The 24,164-nt window shown below is 55.2% G+C and overlaps 1 protein-coding gene across 14 annotated transcripts in view; it reads left to right on the top strand.

Annotated features, from left to right (window-relative positions):
• Positions 1–24,164, top strand: part of CACNA1C (calcium voltage-gated channel subunit alpha1 C) — a 463,540-nt gene that overhangs the window by 404,058 nt on the left and 35,318 nt on the right. For 5 of the 14 annotated variants that reach the window (XM_044940914.2, XM_044940912.2, XM_025282942.3 and 2 more), the window contains 10 exons: positions 3,505–3,611; positions 4,506–4,593; positions 5,082–5,189; positions 6,119–6,171; positions 6,453–6,599; positions 7,367–7,568; positions 8,769–8,927; positions 9,392–9,502; positions 18,029–18,112; positions 18,558–18,641. In XM_044940914.2, the coding sequence (XP_044796849.1) occupies positions 3,505–3,611; positions 4,506–4,593; positions 5,082–5,189; positions 6,119–6,171; positions 6,453–6,599; positions 7,367–7,568; positions 8,769–8,927; positions 9,392–9,502; positions 18,029–18,112; positions 18,558–18,641 (1,143 nt within the window). The remainder of the gene's footprint in view (positions 1–3,504; positions 3,612–4,505; positions 4,594–5,081; positions 5,190–6,118; positions 6,172–6,452; positions 6,600–7,366; positions 7,569–8,768; positions 8,928–9,391; positions 9,503–18,028; positions 18,113–18,557; positions 18,642–24,164) is intronic. The other 9 variants (XM_025282935.3, XM_025282924.3, XM_025282934.3 and 6 more) reach the window with 4 other exon arrangements.

The raw sequence follows: 24,164 nt of genomic DNA, 5'->3' as shown, positions 1-24,164 counted from the left end.
GGCTGATACCAGGCACTCCCCCACACCGCCTGCCCCCACCACCTCTGCGAGCCACGCCTGATCCCCGCAGGAACCCTCCCCCTATCCTGCCCAGAGGGAACGCCTCACGAAGGACAGAGCCAGAAAATGGCAAAGCCCAGGGTGTCAAGAGGCCCTCTGCCTGTGCCCTTGGGATGCACTTTGTCAACACAGGCCAATGCCAATGTCCCAACCGAGGGCTCTGGACAGACCCCTGCACACACCTCTGACCCCTGGGTTACAGCCCCACCAAAGCTTGCCCCCTCGCCCCTGCCCAGGCCTGGAGGAGGCGGCTGTGTCCTCCAGGGTTCAGTGCGGGGCCGAGAGTCCACACACACTCCATCCTGTGACCCCAACACAGTAGCGCCTGCCTCCCAGCAGCCTCAGGACGACAGGGGTTTGCCCCAAGCTTTATTATTGTTTCTATTAATATACAATCAATGGGGCTGCCCAGGTGGCACTAATGGTAAAGAACCCACCTGCCATAATGCAAGAAACGTAAGAGACATGGGTTCAATCCCTGGATTGGGAAGATACCTGGAGAAGGGAATGGCTACCCACTCCAGGATTCTTGCTGGAGAATCCCATGGACAGAGGAGCCTGGCTACAATCCTTGGGGTCGCAAAGAGTCAGACACGACTGAAGCGACTTAGCACAGCACAATATATTACTTACATACACTCTGTTAGGAATTTCAAGCTCCCCGGGCCACCCGAGCCTTGGGGGCAAGTTCCAAGTCAGGGAAGTGTGTCCGCCCACTCTCTGTCTCAGAGCCTGGGGCTCACCCTGACTCCAGTCAGCAAGCGGCTCAGCTCAGTGTCTCCCACAGGGAAACCACCCCAGGCACCCTCCCCCAGGCTCCAGGCTTCTCCCACCCTGCACAGGAAGCCCCAGACCTTCCTTCCTGGGCTCCTTCAGGTGGGGACAGCCTGTCACGTCCAGCTTCAGCCTAAGTGGACACTTTCTCATGCCTTCTGTGTCCAGACCCTCTGGTTCCAGCTAACCAGGTGTGTTAACAAGAGGAAACCAAAAGTGTTCCTCGGGTTTTTCTCTCTGACCCCCAGGGGTGGGGAGGGGGACCAGGCTGCCCAGCTACATGGAGACCTTTCTTCCCTGGACTCCAGACCCAGGGAGGCGAACAAACACCAGGCTCTTCTCTCAGACCCTCCCCAGAGCGCCTCTTCCTCCAAGGTTGCCAGCTCCTGGGAGGTCCTCCGTCCCGCCCACCTGCTCCTTCTTCTTCCCACTTTTACGCTGACTGTGCTCTAGGTCGAGCCTGGCCCTAGACCACTGCCTGCACCTCCTCCCCCGGGGTCCCTCTGCCCCACCTGTAGGCTCGGCATCCTGCCTGGGAGAGGTGACTGTCATGCACGAGTGGTGTCCAGGGTCAGAGACAGTTGAAAGGCCTGGGCATGTTCAGCCTTCCAAGGAAAGGCTTGTGGGGCCAAGACAGTTGGACTGAATGATGCCGAGATCTGTCACTGAGAAGAGGGAGATGGGACCAGGACCCATGTGCAGAAATTACGAAAGATGTGTTTAATGAGCAGTATTACTGCCTGGAGAGGTGCTGGCTGGACGGAGGGGCATCCTGCTCTCCCAGCTCAGAGTTCAGTCCTTTTATCTCCCCAGCAAGGCTTTTCCTGGGCAAAGGTTAGGACTTCAGGAGCAGGATTGTGTGGCAGTAAGCAGATGGGGTAGAGGGGTCCCTGCACTGGACCCCACATCAAACTCTCAAGAAAATGCCCCATTTTTCCAGTGTCCACTTGCCCTTTCTCCTGTGGCCACTCTTCCTCTGGTCCTGCCTGGGCAGCCGCCCTGCACACACACACACACACACACACACACACACACAAGCCAGCCTTCTGGGCTCAGAGCCTCTCAGTTAACATGAACCATGGAGCCACCCAGGTCTGCTCTCAGGGGCCCAGACCTACACCGAGAGACAAGGAAGCCCCCCACCCCAAGATTACAGGCCTTTGGGGCACATCTCCAGCTGAATTCCCCTGCAACCTTTTATATAATCTACCCACTTCTGGAAACTGTTGCAGGTCACAGGTGTCTGAGTCCCCTGTGACCCCCTCCTACAGGAGATCAGTGGGAAGAATTAGGTTGCAAGAGCTATTTTTGCCCATTTCCCCTGTGTTTGCTCTTGAATCACTCTGTGAACAAGCTGCCCTGGGTATGCTCTGATTCCAAAGAAATAAATTGGGCTTCCAGGCAACCGGGGAGCTGCTCCCAGGCTCTAAGCCGTCAGCTCCAGATTTTCCCCGCTGGCTGTCGTTCATGGTCATGGCCTTTCAGCTCTTCACCTGGAAATCCACTGGCCCCCTAGTTCATGTCAACGAGACTGGACAGGAGTTCCTAGAGCATGGACAGGGCTCTGAGCAGGGTAGGAGACAGCAAACCCACAACAGTCAGCACCCCCAAAGTGGTCCCTTCCTAGTCTTCAAGGGGCTTTTGCGTGGTTCTGTAGCTGCCTGACAACCACATGAGGGGGCTGCTGCTCTACAGAGGGGGACTCTGAGCATCCCCCATCACAGGACGAACCCAGACGAACCCTACAACGAACGCAGTCATAGCTCTCTGCTGAGTCCAGTCCTCTGTAGTGAAGCTCCCCTGCAGGGCTTGCCGTCCGCAGGATTGTGTCCAAAGAGCTTTACCTGTAACTCCCAAGAGCACTTACAACCCTCCAGGGAAGAGGTTGTCATCACCTCATTTCTCTGATGAGACAGGGAAGTTGAGTAACCTGCTCCAGGCACTCAAAGCGTAGTGGGTGGGATTTGAACTCAGGCAGCCAGGCTCCAGAGCTGTGCTCACACAGTGGTGCCCACAGCCCCCTCTGGACACACAGCTCCAGAACCGGATGGTGGAGTAGAGCTCGAATCCTGGGCGCAGACCAGCAGCACTTGTGAGGCCCGGGAAGGGATAGATGCTGGTCACCAGCATTCCTGGTAGAATTTCTTGTAGAATTTCTCACTGGGCCCTAGAGCTTGCACGAGCCTGAGGGGTTACCTGGGGCTAAACCAGGGAAGTTCTGGGAAGCCAAGGGGCTGGTCCTCGACTGGGCGAGCCCCCACCTCCCCCAGATGCCCAAGTCCTGGGGGCCCTGAGGTGGAGAGAGTTTAGAGAGGGCATGGGAACCCGAGAACACAGCTCAACCCAGGGAGCATCAGCAAGGGGCCTCACGGGGCTGCAGTCACAGAAACATGATGAGGGGCAGTGGGAAATGGGGGCGGGGCCCTTGAAAGGGCTGCAGATACAGGACTGAAGGTCGCAGGCATGTCCTGGGCAGGAGCCTCTGGGCTTTGGATCACTGGCAGCAGACACTTTCCAGGCACAGCGTCTCCTCCTGTCCTGCCTGCCTCAGCCCTCCGTCACCTCTCGGTTCTTCGTCTAGGCCCTGCTGGGAGTGCTGTTGGGGGAAGGGTGGGGTGAAGGGTCTTCGGAGCCCGGGAGCTGCTCACACCCCGATCCCTGTGCCCCCAGATGACGGCCTACGGGGCCTTCCTGCACAAGGGCTCCTTCTGCCGCAACTACTTCAACATCCTGGACCTGCTGGTGGTCAGCGTGTCCCTCATCTCCTTCGGCATCCAGTGAGTGGGGCCCGAGGGCCTGAGAGAGGCGTGGGGCAAGGGAGAGGGCCAGAGAGGACCGCGAGGGAGGGGCCTGTCTGCGTCCACAGCAGCGTGAGTGCGCTGGGACCAGGGCGGGGCCTCCCTGGCGGCTCTGGGCCCAAGGAGGGTAGAGGCCTTCGGAAGGTAACTAGCAGGCGAGGGTGGGGGACACTTCAGAGCAACCCCCATCCCCCAGGGCAAGGCCCTGTGTGCCCCTGGAGGACAGCTGTGGCCTGTCCTCCCCTGGAGAGGGGGTCTGGCCCTGGCGCCCCAGGCATGCAGAGTCTGTGGTGTCAGAGCCGTTCCTCCAGGCCTGAATGTCCTCTGTACAAGGGGGTGTGGTGGGCAGCCACCGGGGACCAGGCTTGGAGGTGGGGACCAGGTTTGAAGATGAGCACCAGGTGCCTCCCCCGCCTGAAGCCCCGCCATTCGTACAGTATTTCTTCGAGTCCATGATATGAAAAGCCACCACGGGTTCAGATTACAACAGGTGCCACGCGGGACGGCGGGTGGTTCATGTGCATTTTCTCTTTTGATCCTTGCAACAAGCTCATGAGGTGATCAGTGCCCCATTTTACGGATAAAGAAACTGGGGCTCAGAACAGTTAGGAAGTGTATCCTCTGTGGCCGGGGTCTGGTGGAGCTCTGCCTCTCTACATCCCCTTGGCTGGGTAAACGGCCTTGAGCAGCACATTGTAATGCTAACGACACATGGTAAATTCTTTTCCCATGATTTGCTCACCAAGTCCCCGGCTCCCAGGATAGCTCCAGGTCCCTGCAGGTGGGAGACTTTCTCCAGGACTCCCATGCACTCCCCCTCTCTCCTGCGGGCCCAGAAGCAGGAGTGGTTCACCCTACCATCCACTCCCCCAGGTCCAGTGCCATCAATGTGGTGAAGATCCTGCGAGTCCTGAGGGTGCTCCGGCCACTGAGGGCCATCAACAGGGCCAAGGGGCTGAAGGTGAGCCGACCGGGCCTGAGTGGGGGCCCTCAGCCCAGCAAGCTTCAGCCAGGGGTCCATGTGAGGTGATAGGTGGGCAGGAGGCGGGGACAATGGCAGGGCCTCTGGGTTGGACCAGGACCCTCCTGCTGGCACCTCAGCCCACTTCATGTCCTGGTTCCAAGATGCATGGAGCCCCAGTAGAGGCCACTGTTCACAATCCCAACTTCTCAGCAAAGCTTTTGCAGAAGGAGACCACATTCAACCTCAGGCCCGTGCAGTGATGAGGCCCCTGAATCACTGCCCCAGAGTATGGGGTGTTAGCAGGGCTTTGGTCCATGGGTCACCCAGCGGGATATGGGCCCCCCAGGCTCCATCACCCTGTGAGCTGGGAGCACACTTTGCCCCTTTGAGTCTGATCCCCACCACCCCCGCCCCCTCAGAGAGGGCCGTGACATGGGGGAACTCAGCCAAGGCCAGGCACTGAGCCCCCTGCCTCCCCCCCACAGCACGTCGTGCAGTGCGTGTTCGTGGCCATCCGCACCATCGGGAACATTGTGATCGTCACCACGCTGCTCCAGTTCATGTTCGCCTGCATTGGGGTCCAGCTCTTCAAGGTGGGGTCTCAGCCAGATCTGCAGCCCCCTGTTCTTCCCACCTGTCAGCTCCCAGGGACACGGATAGGAGCAGCCACAGGGGACACGGTGGGGACAGTGCTGGGTCTCCCTGGGGAGGGACACAGCTGCCCCACTGCCCCTCCTGTCTTTCAGACCCAAGGAAGACTAACTAGTTCCCAGACCAGATCAGAGCTAGTTCCCAGATCTGAGGAGGACTAACTAGTTCCCAGGCTGGAGGAGGACTAACTAGCTTCCAGACCCAAAGGCTAACTAGTCCCCAAACCCAAGGAGAACTAGTTCCCAGATACAAGGGGAACTAACTAGTTCCCAGCCCAGAGCAGGACTAACTAGTTCCCAGCCCGGAGGAGGCCAGCGTGTCGGCAGTGCTGCTCCATCAGCACCTGGCCCTCCAAGCGTGGCTGCCCTCAGCCCTGCCTTCCCTTCTAGAGAAAGGCAGAGGGACTGTCATCCCTGACCCCTCTGTGTGGTCACCACCTAGACCTGCGGGGCTCCCTGTGACCAGCAGCATGAGTCCCCCACCCAGGCGGCTGCGGAGCCCTGGTTTGCCAGGTTCTTGCCCTGTGCCTGGCAGGCCCTCCCTTTTCTGCCCCAGTCCTTCTTTCTCTGCTCTTCTCCACCTGAAGCTCTGCCCCCACCATGCACACAGGCCCCGCTTTCCCCAAGTTTTCAACCTAAGTCCAGGCATCCTCCTCCCTCACCAGACCTGCCTCCCGAGCTCTGCTTCACCCCTGGGTTCCCTGTGATGGGGACCCCGCGGCACGGCGCATTTTCTGTCTGGGCTCTGCTCTCCTCACTCTTCTGTCCCAAGACTCCAGCACAGAGCTGGCTGCAGATATAATCACTAGACAGTTTTTGACCAACTCCTCGATTCAGGAACCTCTCCATCACTGTGCTCTTCCGCCTTCCAGGGAAAGCTCTACACCTGTTCGGACAGTTCCAAACAGACAGAGGCTGAATGCAAGTGAGTGCAGCGGGGACAGTCAAGCCGGCTGACTCTGGGTGGGTGAGGCTTGTCCTGAGAGGAGGGGTGCCCTGTTCTTCTTCCAACAGCAGTGGCAGCTGGATTTTACCCATGGGTTGTCTGGTCCAGTTGACATAGCACATGAGATCATCTACTCCTGAGCTCTGCTCAGAGGCCAGAACTGTGGGTTTAAGCTCAGCCATCCCATCCTGCCCCCAAGCCAGGAGTCACAGGTGGTGGGGAGATGGGAGACCCCAGAATGAACTGTCTCCCTTCCACAGGGGGAACTACATCACATACAAGGATGGGGAGGTGGACCACCCCATCATCCAGCCCCGCAGCTGGGAGAACAGCAAGTTCGACTTTGACAATGTCCTGGCAGCCATGATGGCCCTGTTCACCGTCTCCACCTTCGAGGGATGGCCAGAGTAAGTACGCAGACCCTGGCCAGTCTCATTGGTGTCCACACTCCTTTCAGAAACGATGTTTATCTCCATCCTCCCTAGGTGGTGAGGGTGTTTCTAGAACAAGCTGAAGGCCATGCGTGCTAAGTCACTTCAGTCGTGTCCAACTCTTTGAAACCCTATGGACCATAACCCACCAAGCTCCTCTGTCAATGGGATTCTCCCAGCAAGAGTACTGGTGTGGGTTGCCATTCTCTTCTCCAGGGGACCTTCCCAACCAAGGGATCGAACCCAAGTCTCTTACGTCTCCTGCATTGGCAGGCAGGTTCTTTACCGCTAGCAACACCTGGGAAGCCCAGACACAGGCTACCTGAGTGTGAACTAAACCACTGCTGATGATCTGAGCGAGCCTGGGCATTTATATTGAGTGCTTTTATCTAAACGGATATCTGTCCTCAGATGGATCTTATGTTCACTGCAACATCCTCCGAGTCTCTGCTGAGAAACAACAAAGCTGTATTAATATTTACCAATATCTCTTTTTTCAAATCAATGCCCATGACTTGCATTACATTTAGACACTTCTTGCCAGTTGCAAAACACCTTCATATTCATTATATCAACTGCCCTGCCAGGTAGGAAAATCCGGAACTATTGTTCACACTTTGCAGATAAGGAATCTGATGCTCAGAGAGGTTGAGTGATTTGCCCGACCAACACAGTAGTAAGAGACAGAGCTGGGGCTTGAACCACCTCCCTGGCCCTGCACGGGCCTGTCTCCCTGCCTCCAGGTTGCTGTACCGCTCCATCGACTCTCACACGGAGGACAAGGGTCCCATATACAACTACCGCGTGGAGATCTCCGTCTTCTTCATCATCTACATCATCATCATTGCCTTCTTCATGATGAACATCTTCGTGGGTTTCGTCATCGTCACCTTCCAGGAGCAGGGGGAGCAAGAATACAAGAACTGCGAGCTGGACAAGAACCAGGTAACCCCAACCCCCCAGAGGGCGAGAGGCCGGGCAGTCAGGATGCTGAAGCCTGTGGAAGCAACCCTTCTGCAGCGAACCTGATCTCTGCTTAGGAAAGGAACTCCCCCCAAACCCCTGTCAGGACCTCTGGACCCCCGGTCCACACCTTTGCTCTAGACTCACCATTCTGGCTGCTGTGTGGACTTTGCATGGTAAGGAAGCCAGGGGGGAAGCCAGTTAGTGTAGAGGAGCGGTGCTTAGACCCTTATGTATTACCACGTTGATGACAGTAGAGACGGAGCAAATAGACTGGTCGGATTTAGAAGCTGGAAGTGGAGACTGGAGGAGAGAGGAGGGCTTGGGTGAGTCCCGTCCTGACCTGGGGTCCGGGCACAGCGCAGAGTTAACCGGAATCTAGTCAACCAAGGACCCCTTGGCCGCGAGCTATGGCTTCTGGTCTGTGGACACCGGTAGCTAAGACTACTGGCTCAGGATGGGAAAGGAGAATCGCGGAGAGATGGGCCTCCAGAAGAGTCTATAGCTGGAAATATCTGAGAAGACGGACTGTCATTCAGTCAGCAAGCGTTTACCAACCATCCCCGAGACAGAAGCAAGGAGACAGGGCCCCCTCAACTACATCCTGATGGGGACCAACCAAAGAGGGTTCTCCCTCCCTAGAGGAATGATAGAACCTCAAAAAATGTCCAAGTAACAGCTGGTTCAACCTGTGAAACCCCTCCCGTCTATCCCCAGTGGCAGCATGTGGAGTACCCCCTCATCTGGGTTACTAACCCCTCCCGTCTACCCTAGCGGCAGTGCGTGGAATAACACCCGCCCCCCCATCATCCGGGTTACTAACCCCTCCCGTCTACCCTAGCGGCAGTGTGTGGAATAACACCCGCCCCCCCATCATCCGGGTTACTAACCCCTCCCGTCTACCCTAGCGGCAGTGTGTGGAATAACACCCGCCCCCCCCCCCATCATCCGGGTTACTAACCCCTCCCGTTTACCCTAGCGGCAGTGCGTGGAATAACACCCGCCCCCCCATCATCCGGGTTACTAACCCCTCCCGTCTACCCTAGCGGCAGTGTGTGGAATAACACCCGCCCCCCCCCATCATCCGGGTTACTAACCCCTCCCGTCTACCCTAGCGGCAGTGTGTGGAATAACACCCGCCCCCCCATCATCCGGGTTACTAACCCCTCCCGTCTACCCTAGCGGCAGTGTGTGGAGTATGCACTCAAGGCCCGGCCCCTGCGGAGGTACATCCCGAAAAACCAGCACCAGTACAAAGTGTGGTACGTGGTCAACTCCACCTACTTCGAGTACCTGATGTTCGTTCTCATTCTGCTCAACACCATCTGCCTGGCCATGCAGGTCAGTCCCGCGGGCCGGCCGGGGTGCCTGGGTCGGGGCAGGGTCGGGGGCGGAACGGGGCTGGGAGGTGTTGCCATTTCGCTGGCCGAGTGGGGCAGGAGGGGCACCTTCCCGAGGGGTCAGAATGCCAGAACCCTGGGCTGTGAGATAGAGGGCGGTGGAGCACAGGTGACCTTGCAGTGGCGTTGATCGTCCGTGATGCCAGCTGTGTGGAGCCCACCTGAGGCCAGGCGGCCACGCAGAGCTGACCCCGATGAGAGCAGGGCCCAGGCTGTGCTCGCCTGCGTTGGCGGGAACGACAGAGAGGGGAAGTGGACCCTCAGGGCCTCTTGAGCCCACCTGGCTCCCGCAGGTGTGGCCAGCCCCCGGGCTGCGTTCAGGAAGGTCTCTATTGAGGGCGTGGCTGGGAGCAGGGAGCTCCCGCCTTAGTTCACAACCCCTCCGCCCCCACCCCCTACCCCCAGCACTACGGTCAGAGCTGTCTGTTCAAAATCGCCATGAACATCCTCAACATGCTCTTCACCGGCCTCTTCACAGTGGAGATGGTCCTGAAGCTCATCGCCTTCAAGCCCAAGGTAGGCCTTCTGGGACGGGCCTTCGGTCCACAGCGTCGGGGGCGGGCTTGGGTCGATGAGGGCAGAGTCTCGGCCAGGGACCGGATCCTCCTGGTGATGACCGCTGCAGCCCAGGAGCCTTCAGGGCTCGCGCCAGGCCGACTCCTTGAAGCAGACTCTCAGTCCCTGGACCTGCCAGCCTCCTTCCGGGGGAGGTGGAGTCGCCCTCGCCCCCGCACATCGTCTAGAAGAGACTGGAAACCAAACCTCACCAGGCCCAGCCCCGCCAGACCCAAACAGGGTCTGTTCTCACGCGGGCACTGCACAGACGAAGAGCCTTGCTGCCGGGGCTCAGGCAGGGCCGGGTTTGCTCAGGACTGGGCGTTAGTGCATCCGGGGGGCGCCTCTGGTTCCCCGCCTCAGCGCTGCCGTCACTGCCCATACCTTCCAGCACAGGACAGACCTACAAATGTCTGTGTATAGCTAGGTATAAGCAGCTTTTAGAAAAAAAAACATTGGGAGAGATTAGAGCTGAGTGAGGCAGGACAGGGCGGGTTGGCTCCTGCCTCTTGGATCATCTGTGCCCTTTGTCACTGACCGGACGCCCCCCCAACACACACACACACGGCCTCGAGGACGGAGGGTGACTGGGTTTGAGCAGCTCCCATCTCTCTCCCTATAGACAGCTCAGCGTCACCGTGTCCACTGCCTGGGCTTCACAGCTGCCCTAGATGGGGTGTCCTGGGGGCTCAGGGGCTTTCAGCTGCTACACAACTTTGGGGGGGTCAGTGAGAAGGGATCTAAGAGGGTAATGCAGGGCAGGTTTCCGAACCTTCTTGTCCCCACTTCTACTGGTTTTTCTAGATGCAACACAGGTCAACCCCGGCGTGGGGGGGGGGGGGGCGGCGCGGAGGGGCCAAACTGCACGTTCTTGGTCCTGTATTTCACTTCCATTCAGATGCTCACCTGCTCCAGAAGGAGCGGGGCCAGGAGGGATGCCCCAAGGCTGTAGGTCGGATCCCTGTTTAGTGACAGGATCCTCCTTGTCTTCTCTGAATTAATGTTCCACCAACATTTGTCAGTAACCTGCGGTACTACACACACCTCATTGCATGGAATCCTCAAGACACCTCTCTGAGATACGTATTAGCTCCTTGTCTTAGAGAAGAGGGGAGTGGAACTCAGAGCAATTAAGTGTTGTATTAATTACACCATTATTAAGTGGCAGGACTGGGAATAGAATCCAGCATGTCTGACTTTGTAGTTGATGTAATTCCCTCCACACCAAGCCATTAGCAAGCATCTTCCTGCGCCATGTGTTCTGCTGGGGACTTTGCAGAAGGAGGGAAACCCTTGAGGGGCTTCAAAGACAAGACAGCCCGTGTTCCCACCGCACCAAGCCTCCCTCACCAGAGGGACCTGGGAGTGTGGAGCCCAGGCTGAATGCAGAGAATGAAACCCTAATAAATGTCATTTGGTAATAATCATGGTGCTTCCCCACCTCCTCCAGGGCAGCAAATAGGCTCTTTTCACTTTCCCTTCCAAGCCCAGTCCCATTTAGGGGCAGAGAAGACCACGGAATGTCCCTGGCCATCTTCTGTGGGGCCCTGTTCCAAGCCATATGGCCAGGGGGCCGGCAGGCTCAGAGTCCACAGCAGCACACCCCAGGGAGGCTGGTGGGCCGGGCCGTCGCTGAGCTGAGCCTCCAACTCAGATGACAGCTTCCAGGAGGGAACTGGCATGGTTTTCTCCAGTCTCATGAGATGTGCGGGTTAAATAGTTCAAAGGCTTGAGTCACTCTGCGTTGAGTCAGACGTGTTTCTGACGATGTCAGGTGCTGCTGCACAGCCCTGTGGGGTCTTCCTGAGTCGGGCTGCAGAGCTCAGGGGATGCACGAGACAGACCTGCCCTAAGGAGCAAGTGGCAGTGACATTGCATGGGCCTAAGCCTGGAAAACACTGTCCCTGAATCCTGCAGACCCAGGAACAAGCCAGTTACCTGGGAAGTAGCCAGTTAGGGTGCTCAGAACCATAACGCGCCCCATCTCCTGTACGTCTTGCTTTCTGTCGTGAGAAAATGGGGTAAAATCAGAGCGACGTTTCCAAAGAAGTGAGACAACCACCCTGGGGATCTGCATTTCACACACAGAAGGGTCTGTCTGTGCTTAGAGAAAGGGAAAAAGTCAAAGCGTTAGTCACTCAGTTGTGTCCGACTCTTTGCAACCCCATGGCCTGTAGCCTGCCAGGTTCCTCCATCCATAGGATTTCCCAGGCAGGAATACTAGAGTGGGTTGCCATTTCCTTCTCCAGGGGGTTTTCCTAACCCAGGGTTCGAATCTGCGTCTCCTGCATTGGCAAGCAGTTTCTTTACCACTGCGCCACCTGAGAATCCCTCATTAAGGAACAGATTCCAGAAGCATCGCCAACATTTCCAGGCAGAAAACCAAGCCAGAAAGTGTCTGCAGCTCTGGTGGAAATACTGAGCTGGCTCCACCCGACAACCAGGGCTCCTAACGTGGCTGCGTGTCTGTGTTGCGTGCCTGCACCCGTGAGCGTCAGCTGAGGAGGGGCGGTCAGAAAACAGGGATGCGGGGGTGGACGTCAGACCTGACAGTGGGTGTCTGAGGCTGGCCTGCTGGGCTTCCTTCTCCGTCGCTTGGTCTCTGTGGTTGGTTGGTCAGTGGATCAGTTTGTAGTCTGGCCTTGTTCTTTCTGTGTCCTCATGGTAACTGATGTTTCTGGTCTTCATTTCCATCTGTTCTGCTTACCACTTTGAGAAATTAAGTCAGTTCAAGTAGATCTCTTTCCTGTCTGTCTGAAGAGTAGGACAGGTGACAGGCGTGTCCTGAACACCTAGTGGCCAGGGGATTTCTCCCTCGAGCAGGAGAACTGCCCTGGACATTCCCAGTCGTCCCTGGGCCCTTTGAGACTGTGCAGGACTGAACTGGTCAGCATGAAAAGGCTTTGGTTAGAAGGATCTGAAGTTCATTGAGTAGCTGGAGTGTCCTCTTATGAATGGAAATTTATCAGCAAAGACAGAAAAGAACTTTTAAGATACTCTTGATGATAAGCACTGAAAAATATCCAATAGCTAGGAATGTGTGTGTGCCAAGTCGCTTCAGTTGTGTCTGAGTCTTTGTGACCCCACAGACGGTAACCCGCCAGGCTCCTCTGTCTGAAATTTTCCAAGCTGGAATACTAAAGTGGGTTGCCATACTCTCCTCCAGGGGTCTTCCCAGTCCAGGGATCAAACCTGAGTCTCTTGCAACTCCTGCATTGGCAGGTGGATTCTTTACCACTAGCACCACCTGGAAAGCTCCAGATTCAGGCAGGTCCCCTCAAACCTTCATCCTGGGTGGTTCTGCAGTGGAGACCTGCTGTGGACTCAGGTGCCAACAGGGCAGGGGAAGACTCTCCCAAGACTCCAAAGGAACCCAGCTGGTTCCCATCCCGTCCCATCCCACCAGGGGAGCTGTGGGTGCTTGTGCTCTGCCCACACCTAGCTCACCTCCAGGTGCCCAGAGCACTCATCACATGTCGGTGAGATGAGTGAGTGAAGGCCTTTGAAACTTTGCTGGGGAGGAAAAGCTTAACTCCAAAGAAAAACCAGAGCAGATGTCCAAAGTGTGCATTCCTGGAATAACTTGAAGGGTCACCACCACCCACCTTGGGTCCCCCCTGCCTCCTGCTGCTGCACCTCCATCTCATGCTATTTGAGCTGGGAGGTGCCAGCCTCTTGAAGGGCAGGTCACAGGGTAGAGCTGGCGGGGAGGTGGGAGGCAGGAGGGGGAGCAGCTGTGTGCCAGCCAGGCCGCCCCACTCCAGCAGTCCCCGATCACCATGATGTCTGAGGACATTGTGACGTCGCGTACAGTTGACAGTATCTCTGCGAGGCAGCGGTTCCCAGTGTGACATTCCACTGCCGGCTGCGCCCACCCCCCGTCTCCCAGACCCACGACCTGGAGCCCAGGAAAGACCAGAACTTCTGGGACCAGGGGCACCGCCTCCCAGGCTCAGTCCAGCTAGGCTCTGACTCGGCTGGACCTCCTTCCCTGGTCAAGCACACACTGTCTCCCCCTGCATTTTATTTTTTTTTTATTTTTAAACTTAACATAATTGTATTAGCTTTGCCAAATATCAAAATGAATCCGCCACAGGTATACATGTGTTCCCCATCCTGAACCCTCCACCCTCCTCCCTCCCCATACCATCCCTCTGGGTCGTCCCAGTGCACCAGCCCCAAGCATCCAGTATCGTGCATCGAACCTGGACTGGCAACTCGTTTCATACATGATATTTTACATGTTTCATTGCCATTCTCCCAAAACTTCCCACCCTCTCCCTGTCTCACAGAGTCCATAAGACTGTTCTATACATCAGTGTCTCTTTTGCTGTCTTGTACACAGGGTTATTGTTACCATCTTTCTAAATTCCATATATATGCGTTAGTATACTGTATTGGTGTTTTCTTTCTGGCTTACTTCACTCTGTATAATAGGCTCCAGTTTCATCCACCTCATTAGAACTGATTCAAATGTATTCTTTTTAATGGCTGAGTAATACTCCATTGTGTATATGTACCATAGCTTTCTTATCCATTCATCTGCTGATGGACATCTAGGTTGCTTCCATGTCCTGGCTATTATAAACAGTGCTGCGATGAACGTTGGGGTACACGTGTCTCTTTCCCTTCTGGTTTCCTCAGTGTGTATGCCCAGCAGTGGGATTGCTGGATCATAAGGCAGTTCTATTTCCAGTTTTTTAAGGAATCTCCACCCTGTTCTCCATAGTGGCTGTACTAGTTTGCATTCCCACCAACAGTGTAAGAGGGTTCCCTTTTCTCCACACCCTCTCCAGCATTTATTACTTGTGGACTTTTGGATCGCAGCCATTCTGACTGGTGTGAAATGGTACCTCACAGTGGTTTTGATTTGCATTTCTCTGATAATGAGTGATGTTGAGCATCTTTTCATGTGTTTGTTAGCCATCTGTATGTCTTCTTTGGAGAAATGTATATTTAGTTCTTTGGCCCATTTTTGATTGGGTCATTTATTTTTCTGGAGTTGAGCTGTAGGAGTTGCTTGTATATTTTTGAGATTAGTTGTTTGTCAGTTGCTTCATTTGCTATTATTTTCTCCCATTCTGAAGGCTGTCTTTTCACCTTGCTAAGATCCTGCCTCCTCAGTCCTCACTAGGATTCAAGATGAGATCCCCTGAAGGTGCTTGGGGTTCTATAGCCCACCTTCCCTCTCCTCCTACCACAGTCCTGGGCTCTGCCTTCCCCACTGCCCAGCCCCACCCCCAAAACTGACCCTGTGCATCAGACCTCCCTGGGAGGGGCAGACTAACTCCAGCAACCCTGACAGTCACTGGACGCGCTGGGCTTCCTGCAGGTGCAGGGCTCACCTGTGTCCCACGTCACCCCCACTATCACCAGAAGGTCGTCATAGGTGCGGAGACCTCGGTGCAGAGAGGTGCGGTCATCTGCTCAGGGTCACCCAGCCAGGAAGTGGCAGAGGGAGGACTCAAACCCAGACACCCTGCCTCCAGGGCTCACACACTACACCGCCTCCTTCAGCTTGGAACAGCTCCAGGCATGGAGTGAATCGGGACACAGATGATCCGAGAGAGAAGTCCGAATTCTCATGCAGGTGCAGTGCATCATGGGATGCTGGGGCGGCAGTCTCTCCTTCCCAGAAACAATGGGCTGAAGCCAGGGCTGGTTTGGTCCATAAGCCAGTGAGCAGAGGGTTGGCACACTCAGGAGAAGGGATAGTTCCTAGCAGATGCTGGCCCGTCAACCCCAGGGACACAGCCAAGGCCTCCCAAGGCTGGGGGTCCACTCACCCTGCAGGCTTAGAGAAGGCTTCCAGCCCAAAGCGCTATCCCCACGATGACCAGCCCTGCCTGGCTCTGAGGAGCTGGACCTTGAGAGGTTTGGTTCACCAGGTCAGGGAGAGCCCGGCAACCCTTTTCCTGATCCTGACTTCCACCAAGGAGAGAACGGGTGTGTGACCTGGCTCCAGTCAGCCAGACTTCCTGAAAGTCTGTGGTATTTTCCCAGTCTGCTTCCTCCATCACCCCACAAACCTGTGTCACCCGAGATTTCCAGCAAACAGGTCCCATCCACCTGGGGATTGGCAGGTGTGTCCTGGCAACTACTGACCTCCTGGAGGATGTCAGCTGTTTCTGGGGTGGGTGTGGAACGGGGTGGAGGAGGGGCTGACAGCTGAATCAAACCGTGTCCATGGTCCAGCTTGGAAGATTGATAGGGGGTGGATGGATTGGGGGGAGCTGGCATCTTAAAGGGACCCTGCCACCCCCCTACTCAGGCCGTATGTAAACCTCCTCTGGGCGGGAACTGGTGGGCTCTGTGGCCAGTGGAGGTCCTGGACCCACAGGTCAGATAGGTCAACCGAAGGCCCCAGCAGCACAGCCTGCAGAGGGCGAGGGCAGGGCGTGAGCAGAGGGAGCCTCCAAGGAGGGCGGGAGTGGGGGGCGGCCTGGTCACTTTGCGACCAGAGAGCAGGGGTGACAGGTGATGCTGTCGTGGGGGCGGGTTGCAGGGTCCCAGGGCTTGGCTCCTGCCCCGTGCTCGCCCTCTGTTAACCTCCTGTCCACCGCTTCTGCCTGCCTTCCTCCCTTGTCTCTCCCCTCAGCCGCACTGCGGACCCAGGTGACCCACCCGTCTGTTCCAGGTCCCTCTGGTGAACCGGAGACTCCAGCCTTCCCTGCGAGCGAGACGCCCGCCACCCTCTCTCCTCCTCCCCTTGGCCCCAATAACGCTCTGTCGCCGGGTTTTCTAGGCTGGATGCGGGACGTCCTGGACTCTTCTCTGGTTCCTGCTTCCATCCTCTCTCTGCCTGAACCCCCTACTCCTTCCTTCTGAAACCATTCTCCCCCCTGGAGGTAGCTCCCCAGCGTTTTCCAAAAGTGATGTTGAACACATGCACATTTGTCATTCGTTTGGGGTCCTCACTCTGTGCCCTCAAAACCAGCACTCCCCATGTGCCTGAAATGCCATGTGAGCACCCAGGAGGGGTTGGTTCTTTCCTGCCCACAGCTCAAATGGGAGAGCAAGTCTCTTTCTGCCCCAGGGGCCCTGTGATATTCAGAGAAACACTTGAGGAGGCTGACAAGATGGCCAGGGTTCCAAGTGACCCTCACTTCCCCCATGCCCTAGGCCAACCTCTGCTCCCTGCCGGTTGTCCAGAGGCTTTGTGGTGGTATTTCTGCTTACATGGGCAGAAATGCTTAGGAACTGAGAAGGCCCTGTCCCTGTGACCTGACCTCCGCACTACGAGTAATGGCCTGGACAGCATGTCTTGTGATCCAGCTGAAAGGGGGCACAGCTGGGAAGTGAGGGGTCAGGAAGCAGGATGGAGCCGGGAGAAATGGGCGAACAGAGAGCCTGACTCCTAAGAGTCAGGAACACAAAGGGAGAGTTGGCCACCCCCAGGAGGGCTGGGGAGAGGGGCCTGGGAGACGCTTAGAGGCGGGGGCTTCCCTGGAAGGACCAAAGGGGCAGATGTCCTCTCTTAAAGTAGACACATTCCCCTGGTGCTGACCCTCCCCACTCCACCCCCCGGGAGAGCGACTGCCCAGCTCCCGGGATCCTGAACCGCAAGTGTGCATCCGCGTGTCCCAGAGCATCACTCTTGACCCCTCCACTCTGAGAGGACCTGTCCTGTCTTTGCAGAGAGTCTGCCTACCCAGGACTCCTCATGGAAATGGAGACAGTCAGTCATCCACATGCTTCCAGAAATGTTTCAAAAACATGCATCTGTTCCCTTCCCCAAATACAGTGTAAAACAGGCAAAATCCACATGTGCAGGACAAGGGGTTTGGTTCAGCACCCTGCTCCCTGCCAGGCACCAGGCATGACGGCCCGTGTGCTCCTCCCGAGAGGCCTCTGTCCCAGGCCCCCACCCTGCCTGCAGGAAAGGCTGTGAGAGCCCTGTTCTCTCAGGGCGTCTCAGCAGGATGCTGGTCACAGTGATGATGCTAGGGACGGGGCTTCGGAGATGCAGTCCAGGCCCCCCACACACACATTTCCAGGCTTTGGGCCTGACCCAGCCTCCATCCCCTTGAAGTGAAGAAAGCCTCTGGACAGAGGCAGATCCAGGGCTAATGCCCGTCTGGGGCTGGCACGAGGGTGACCTGGTTGTAGATGCTGCTCTGATGACGTGGTCCCCTCGTCATCGCGAGCTCTACCTGAGTCACCACCAAGCCCAAGGGCCTGGCCACCCACCTGGACCACACCGATGCTGCTTGTGATTCCCAGATCACGCCTCAAGGGCCCTGCCCCGTGTCACCTCCATCCCAGCAAGCAGCCCTCAGACAAAAGAGTCGGAGGCCTGGAAGGTGCTGGGGACGCAGGAAGGGTGGCCAGGGGCCGGGTCTGAGGAGGGGCACCCGGGAAGGCAGGTGGGGGGGTGGGCCGGCCGCCCCTCCTGGGCTCGGACTCCAGCAGCGCCGGGCGGCCCCGCGGGCTCTGTGCCTGTCTGTCTAACCTTCCTTTTCACTCCCGTCCTGCCGCCCCGTGTAGGGCTACTTTAGTGACCCCTGGAATGTCTTTGACTTCCTGATCGTAATTGGCAGCGTAATTGACGTCATTCTCAGTGAGACGAATGTGAGTATGACTCTGCCCAGGACGCCTCCGTGCCCCCCTCTCTCTTCACCTCCTTCAGTTTATTTTTTGGTTTCCTGTTTTACCCGCTCCAGTCATGCTTTCTCTCGCACCTGCCGCCGTCCTGGGGGACGTGAGCCCCCCAACTATCCCCACTCCGCCGGGCCGGGCAAAGGCTCCCGCTCCTCCCGGACACCCACCCGGCCCCCGACTAACCCACTTTTGTCAGGCTCCGTGAGCAACGGGTGCAGGTATGCACCTCCAGAACTGTGGAGTGGTAAGGGGTCCAGTATGCCCACATAACCTCTTTCTTTTCTCATTTTTTTCTCTTCTCTCCTTCCTTTCATGCTTTTTTTTGTTTTGTTTTCATTTTCCTCTTCCTTTTGTTTTGTTTCCTTTGTCGCTGGTTTTTCTCTCCCTCCCTCCCTCGGCTCCTCTGCCCATGCAGCACTATTTCTGTGATGCATGGAACACATTTGACGCCTTGATTGTTGTGGGTAGCATTGTTGATATAGCCATCACCGAGGTAAACGTAAGTACCGGCGTCCCGCCCTGTGACGCCGTGCCTGCCTCACGCTCACCCCCATCGCTCTCCTTCGCCTCCTGTCCTCCTCCCAGCTCATTTCTCTCCGTTATTCTCATTTGTTTGTTTAAATTGGTTTAAAGGATTTTTTTCCTGTTGCTTTATTTTGAGATTTCTTTATTCTCTTTTTTTAACATTTGGAACGAGTTAGGCCCTCCTCTCCTTCTGAGTTCTGATTCCTGCATCCTTTCCTCTCCTCTTTACAATCAGCCTGGCATGATGCACACTGTCTAGGAGGACGCAGCCCCGGGACCCCAGAGTAAGGCGATGGAGGGCTGTTTACAACCCCTGGGCAGCTGCCGGGGCAGGGACCCAGCCCCTTCCTGCTCCAGCATCCGGGAAAAGCCTCTTCTGAGGATCCTGGGCAGGCAGAGGCTCCCACTTGGCCAGCCCTCTCAGCGCACCCCGCCCTGTATTCACTCTGGAAGGGCCCTTTACTGGGAGAACACTTGTATCCCTCTTCTCTGGAGAGGGTTCCTCCCCCCCCCCACCCCTCACCCTTCTGCTTACTGTGGAGCACCTGGCCCCACATGAACCTGCCCTGAGGACCAGCCTTGCCCCTGCCTGGCTCTCCCTGGCCCGCCCCCCAGCCTGGCTCCAGGGCCTCCTGCACCTGCTCCTGGGAGCTGCCCCTCCTAGACAGTCTTCAACCCCTGCACACGCTCGTCTGTCCCCGGCATGCTCAACCTTCTCTCTCTATCTGTAGGCAAGCCCTCTTGTGGCTGGTCTTTAACATGTGTGGTTTAGTTCCTTGTCATGGTTTTTCATTGGTTAAGAGACTTGATAATGTTTGCACAAATGTTGATGCACTGAACCGTTGAGTAACAGCTCAGAGCAGATGCTGAAGGGTTCTGATCTAAGGTGTCAGAAACCCCCCATGACCGTCAGCCCCTCTACCCCAGTCCTTACCCGCCCCTCCACCCCAAAGCTGGCTGCCAGTCATTGAACTGACATTACTTCTTGTCCTGATTCCCCGTCAGAAACCTGTCTGCCCCTTCCCGGGGGTGGATGCTGGGAGGAGGCCATTACATCCTGCTGTCAACTGCACCCCTCCTGCTTGACCCACTGCCCAGATATGCCCCTCTGTCTCAGGGATCCCCTGGGGTCGTCTTTGTCTTGTGATGTGTGCATGTGTGTGTGTGTGTGTGTGTATGTGTAAACTCCCGTGTACACTCACTTCCTTGACCTTATCCAGTAAATCATTGGAGCACAAGAAAACTGAGCTCCCCCCAACCTAGGCCTCTTCTCCCTCGCACCACTCCCCACACCTCCATGTGGCCCCAGGTTGTACCCCAGGGGCTCTTGGATACCTGCACGTGCATATCCCTGACCAGGGCCCTGTGCTCAGACCAAGGGGCCCTCTTGGGGGAGACCAGGGAAGATCAGGGTGGGCCTGCTTCTGGGGGTCTGCAGGAACCAAGGGCAGGAAGGCAACAGCAGACAGGCCCCTGGCGCACAAGACGCACCCAGTCCCAGGGTCTTCTGGGGTCAGGCCAGGAGGCCATGGTGGCCAGGCCCATGTCATCACTCAGCCTGCTGGTTTCTTTCTGTGCACATGCATTTACACACACAAAAAGGAAAGGCAAAGGAGGAAAGGAGAGATATATCCATCTGAATGCAGAATTCCAAAAACTAGCAAGGAGAGAAAAGAAAGCCTTCCTAAGAGATCAATGCAAAGAACTAGAGGAAAACAACAGAATGGGAAAGACTAGAGATCTGTTCAAGAAAATTAGAGCTACCAAGGGAGCATTTCATGCAAAGATGGGCACAATAAAGGACAGAAATGGTATGAACCTAACAGAAGCGGAAGATATTAAGAAGAGGTGATAAGAATACACAGAACTATACAAAAAAGATCTTCATGACCCAGATAACCATGATGGTGTGATCCTCACCTATAGCCAGCAGCCTGGAGTGCGAAGTCAGTGGTCCTTAGGAAGCATCACTACAAACAAAGCTAGTGGAAGTCATGTAATTCCAGCTGAACTATTTCAATTCCTAAAAGATGATGCTGTTAAAGTCCTGCACTTGATATGCCAGCAAATTTGGAAAACTCAGCAGTGGCCACAAGACTGGAAAAGGTGAGTTTTCATTCCAATGCCAAAGAATGCTCAAACTGCCACACAGTTGCACTCATCTCACACGCTAGCAAAGTAATGCTCAAAATTCTCCAAGTGAGGCTTCAACAGTACATGAACTGAGAATTTCCAAATGTTCAAGCTGGATTTAGAAAAGGCAGGGGAACCAGAGATCAAATTGCCAACATCCGTTGGACCATAGAAAAAGCAAGAGAATTCCAGAAAAACATCCACTTCTGCTTCATTGACTACACCAAAGCCTTTGACTGTGTGGGTCACAACAAACTGTGGAACATTCTTAAAGAGATGGGAATACCAGACCACCTTACCTGCCTCCTGATAAATCTGTATGCAGGTCAAGAGCAGCAGTTAGAACTGAACGTGGAACAATGGACTGGTTCCAAATTGGGAAAGGAGTATGTCAAGGCTGCATATTGTTATCTTGTTTATTTAACTTATATCAGAGTACATCAGGTGAAATGCCAGGCTGGATGAAGCACAAGCTGGAATCAGGATTGCCAGGAGAAATATCAATAACCTCAGATATGCAGATGACACCACCTTTGTGGCAGAAAGCAAAGAAGAACTAAAAAGCCTCTTGATCAAAGTGAAATATGAGAGTGAAAAATCTGGCTTAAAATTCCAATATTCAAAAAACTAAGATCATGGCATCTGGTCCCATCACTTCATGGCAAATAGATGGGGAAACAATGGAAGCAGTGAGAGACTTTATTTTCTCCAAAATCACTGCAGATGGTGACTGCAGCCATGAAATTAAAAGATGCTTGCTCCTTGGAAGAAAAGCTATGACAAACCTAGACAGCATATTAAAAAGCAGAGACTACTTTACCAACAAAGATCTGTCTAGTCAAAGCTGTGGTTTTTCTGGTAGTCACATATGGATGTGAAAGTTGGACCATAAAGAAGGCTGAGCATGGAAGAATTGATGCTTTTGAACTGTGGTGCTGAAGAAGAATCTTGAGAGTCCTTGGACAGGAAGGATATCAAACCAGTCAGTCCTAAAGGAAATCAGTCCTGAATATTTATTGGAAGGACTGATGCTAAAACTGAAGCTCCAATACTTTGGCCACCTAATGTAAAGAACTGACTCATTGGAAAAGACTCTGGTGCTGGGAAAGATTGAATGCAGGAGGAAAAGGGGACAACAGAGGATGAGATGATTGGATGGCATCACCGACTCAATGGACATGAGTTTGAGGAAACTCAGGGAAATAGTGAAGGACAGGGAAGCCTGGTGTGCTGCAGTTCATGGGGTCACAAAGAGTCAGACATGACTAAGTGACTGAACTGACTGCTGTTTTTAAACAAAAAGTAAAGACAAAGGAAAAATTTCTAGAATATAAAATTTCTACCCCAAAAATTGGCTGTTGGGGTTGGGGTGGTGCAGGACCCCAGGACTGGCGAGTGGCATCACATGCAGAACCTCCATCTGTACAACGGTTTCCATTTACAATTCGTCATGGCCTCCAGCTCTGGAGTCCATCCCCCATGAGCGTAACAGTCAAGGGTGATCATCCCCATTGGCCAGGGCACAGGTTACGGCAGGGCACAGGTGAGGGTATGGCATAGGTGAGGGCGGGGCATAAGTAAAGGTGTGACACAGGTGAGGGCGGGGTACAGGTGAGGGTGCCAGGTGAGACTGGGGCACAGGTGAGGTTGAGCACAGGTGAAATTGAGCATAGGTGAAGGTGCAGCCTGTCAGTGCCTTTCCCGCCCCTCAACTGGAGCCCAGGCCTCCCAAGGTGGCTGGCTCCCCACACCTGAGGCTAGCGCTGCTGTCTGTCCAGTCCGCAGTGCCCTTTGTTAACACATGAATCCCACATCCCCCTCTCGTGCATGGCCTCCTGCTGGCCAGGATTGGCTCAGCCCATATGTTCCATGGTTTATATCCTAAAGAACTACAGGAGGTTTTTTATTTTCAAAACCAAGAAGTTACAGCCAGCGTCCCTTCCGGCTGGAAGCCACTCAGCTCCTCCCAGCCTTCCTTCACCCACATGGAGATGCGCCTCACTCCATAGATGGAGGAGTCTGTCAGAAGTCATGGGGAGGGTGGTCTGGAGATAGAACGGGGACAGTGCCTGTAATGGAGAGCAAAGCGGGGGCTGGAGACCCTCCATGCAACCCCCACTGTTTCCTTTTCCTCCCACACATGCAGTTAGGAGATGCACCTTGTCACCCCAGGCAAGGGGCCAGAGGAGAGGGCTGGACGCAGGTCAGACCAAGTACTGGAGTCTTAACACTGCTCCTCCACGGTCTGGGGAGCATGATATTACTGCCAGGTATTGAAGCTCAGCTAAGAGCATTCATGTAGAAGCCTGGCATACACTGTAGAGCACTGTTGAAGGGGAGAGAACATGGCACCAAGCCAAGGACATTCTTTCCAAGCTCCCTGCCAACACACCTGCCAATCACAGACTCACAGCCCTTGTTCCCAGATACACTGGACTCTTGGTTGATGGGTGTGGCGGGGTCAAGGCAAGCTCACTGACCACTGCCTGTAACTCAAGCCAGACAGGCCTGGCCCATAGCAGGGACATAGCCCTGCACCTGGACAGCAGCCAGGATCATGGGGTCCAGTTACAGGAGCAGCGGCACTTCATCCCCACGCAGGGCCCTCTACTGCAGGTCTGCCTCCTGCCACAGGCAGCTTGGGGCCTGGCGCTCCCTGGGCCAGGGAAGAGCTCGGCACCAGGACTTTGCTGGGTACTGCTCCAGCTCCGCCCCCCACCTTGAGTTTTCTAGTCCTGCTTTCTTCACCAGACCTCCCTTCTGGGATGAACGTCCTATTCCAGCCTTAGGATTTCTGGAGGCTCCTCACCTGTAACTCTTCATCTTTGACTGTCTTTCCTGAAATCACCAGATGCTGTCTTCATCCCTCTAGATACTCCCCAGGTTCAGATTCACCCCCTTCTCTTCAACAGCTCCATCCTCCCACCTCTGCAGGCTCTGGTGCCCCCTAGGGAGGTGAACTTCCTAGGAACCGTCATTGCCTTCTGTGTGCCGGGCACCTGGGATCCGTTGTGGACCAAACAGAAACCCGTCCTCAAAAGCCAGCATCCTAGGGCCAGGGGACAATCAGGCACAGAAAGCCAGGAAGTCTGACGGTATGCAAAAGATGAGAAGTACCAAGTGAGGGGATCAGAAAGTGGGGAGCAGAGAAGACAGGTGCTGTTCTCAGAAGATGAGCTGTAGTGAAGAGGTGAATCTAAACAAAGCAAAGACCTAAAAATTGAAAGAAAATGCACTGCTACTTGGATGAAAAGCTATAACAAACCTAGACAGAGTATTAAAAAGCAGAGACATCACTCTATAGACAAAGGTGTATATAGTCAAAGCTATGGTTTTTCCAGTAGTGATGTATGGATGTGAGAGT

Source organism: Bubalus bubalis, chromosome 4 (genome assembly GCF_019923935.1).
Source record: "Bubalus bubalis isolate 160015118507 breed Murrah chromosome 4, NDDB_SH_1, whole genome shotgun sequence".
Classification (NCBI taxonomy): Eukaryota; Metazoa; Chordata; class Mammalia; order Artiodactyla; family Bovidae; genus Bubalus; species Bubalus bubalis.
The sequence above is the reverse complement of the archived record's forward strand: the minus strand, read 5'-3'. Positions and strand labels throughout refer to the sequence as shown.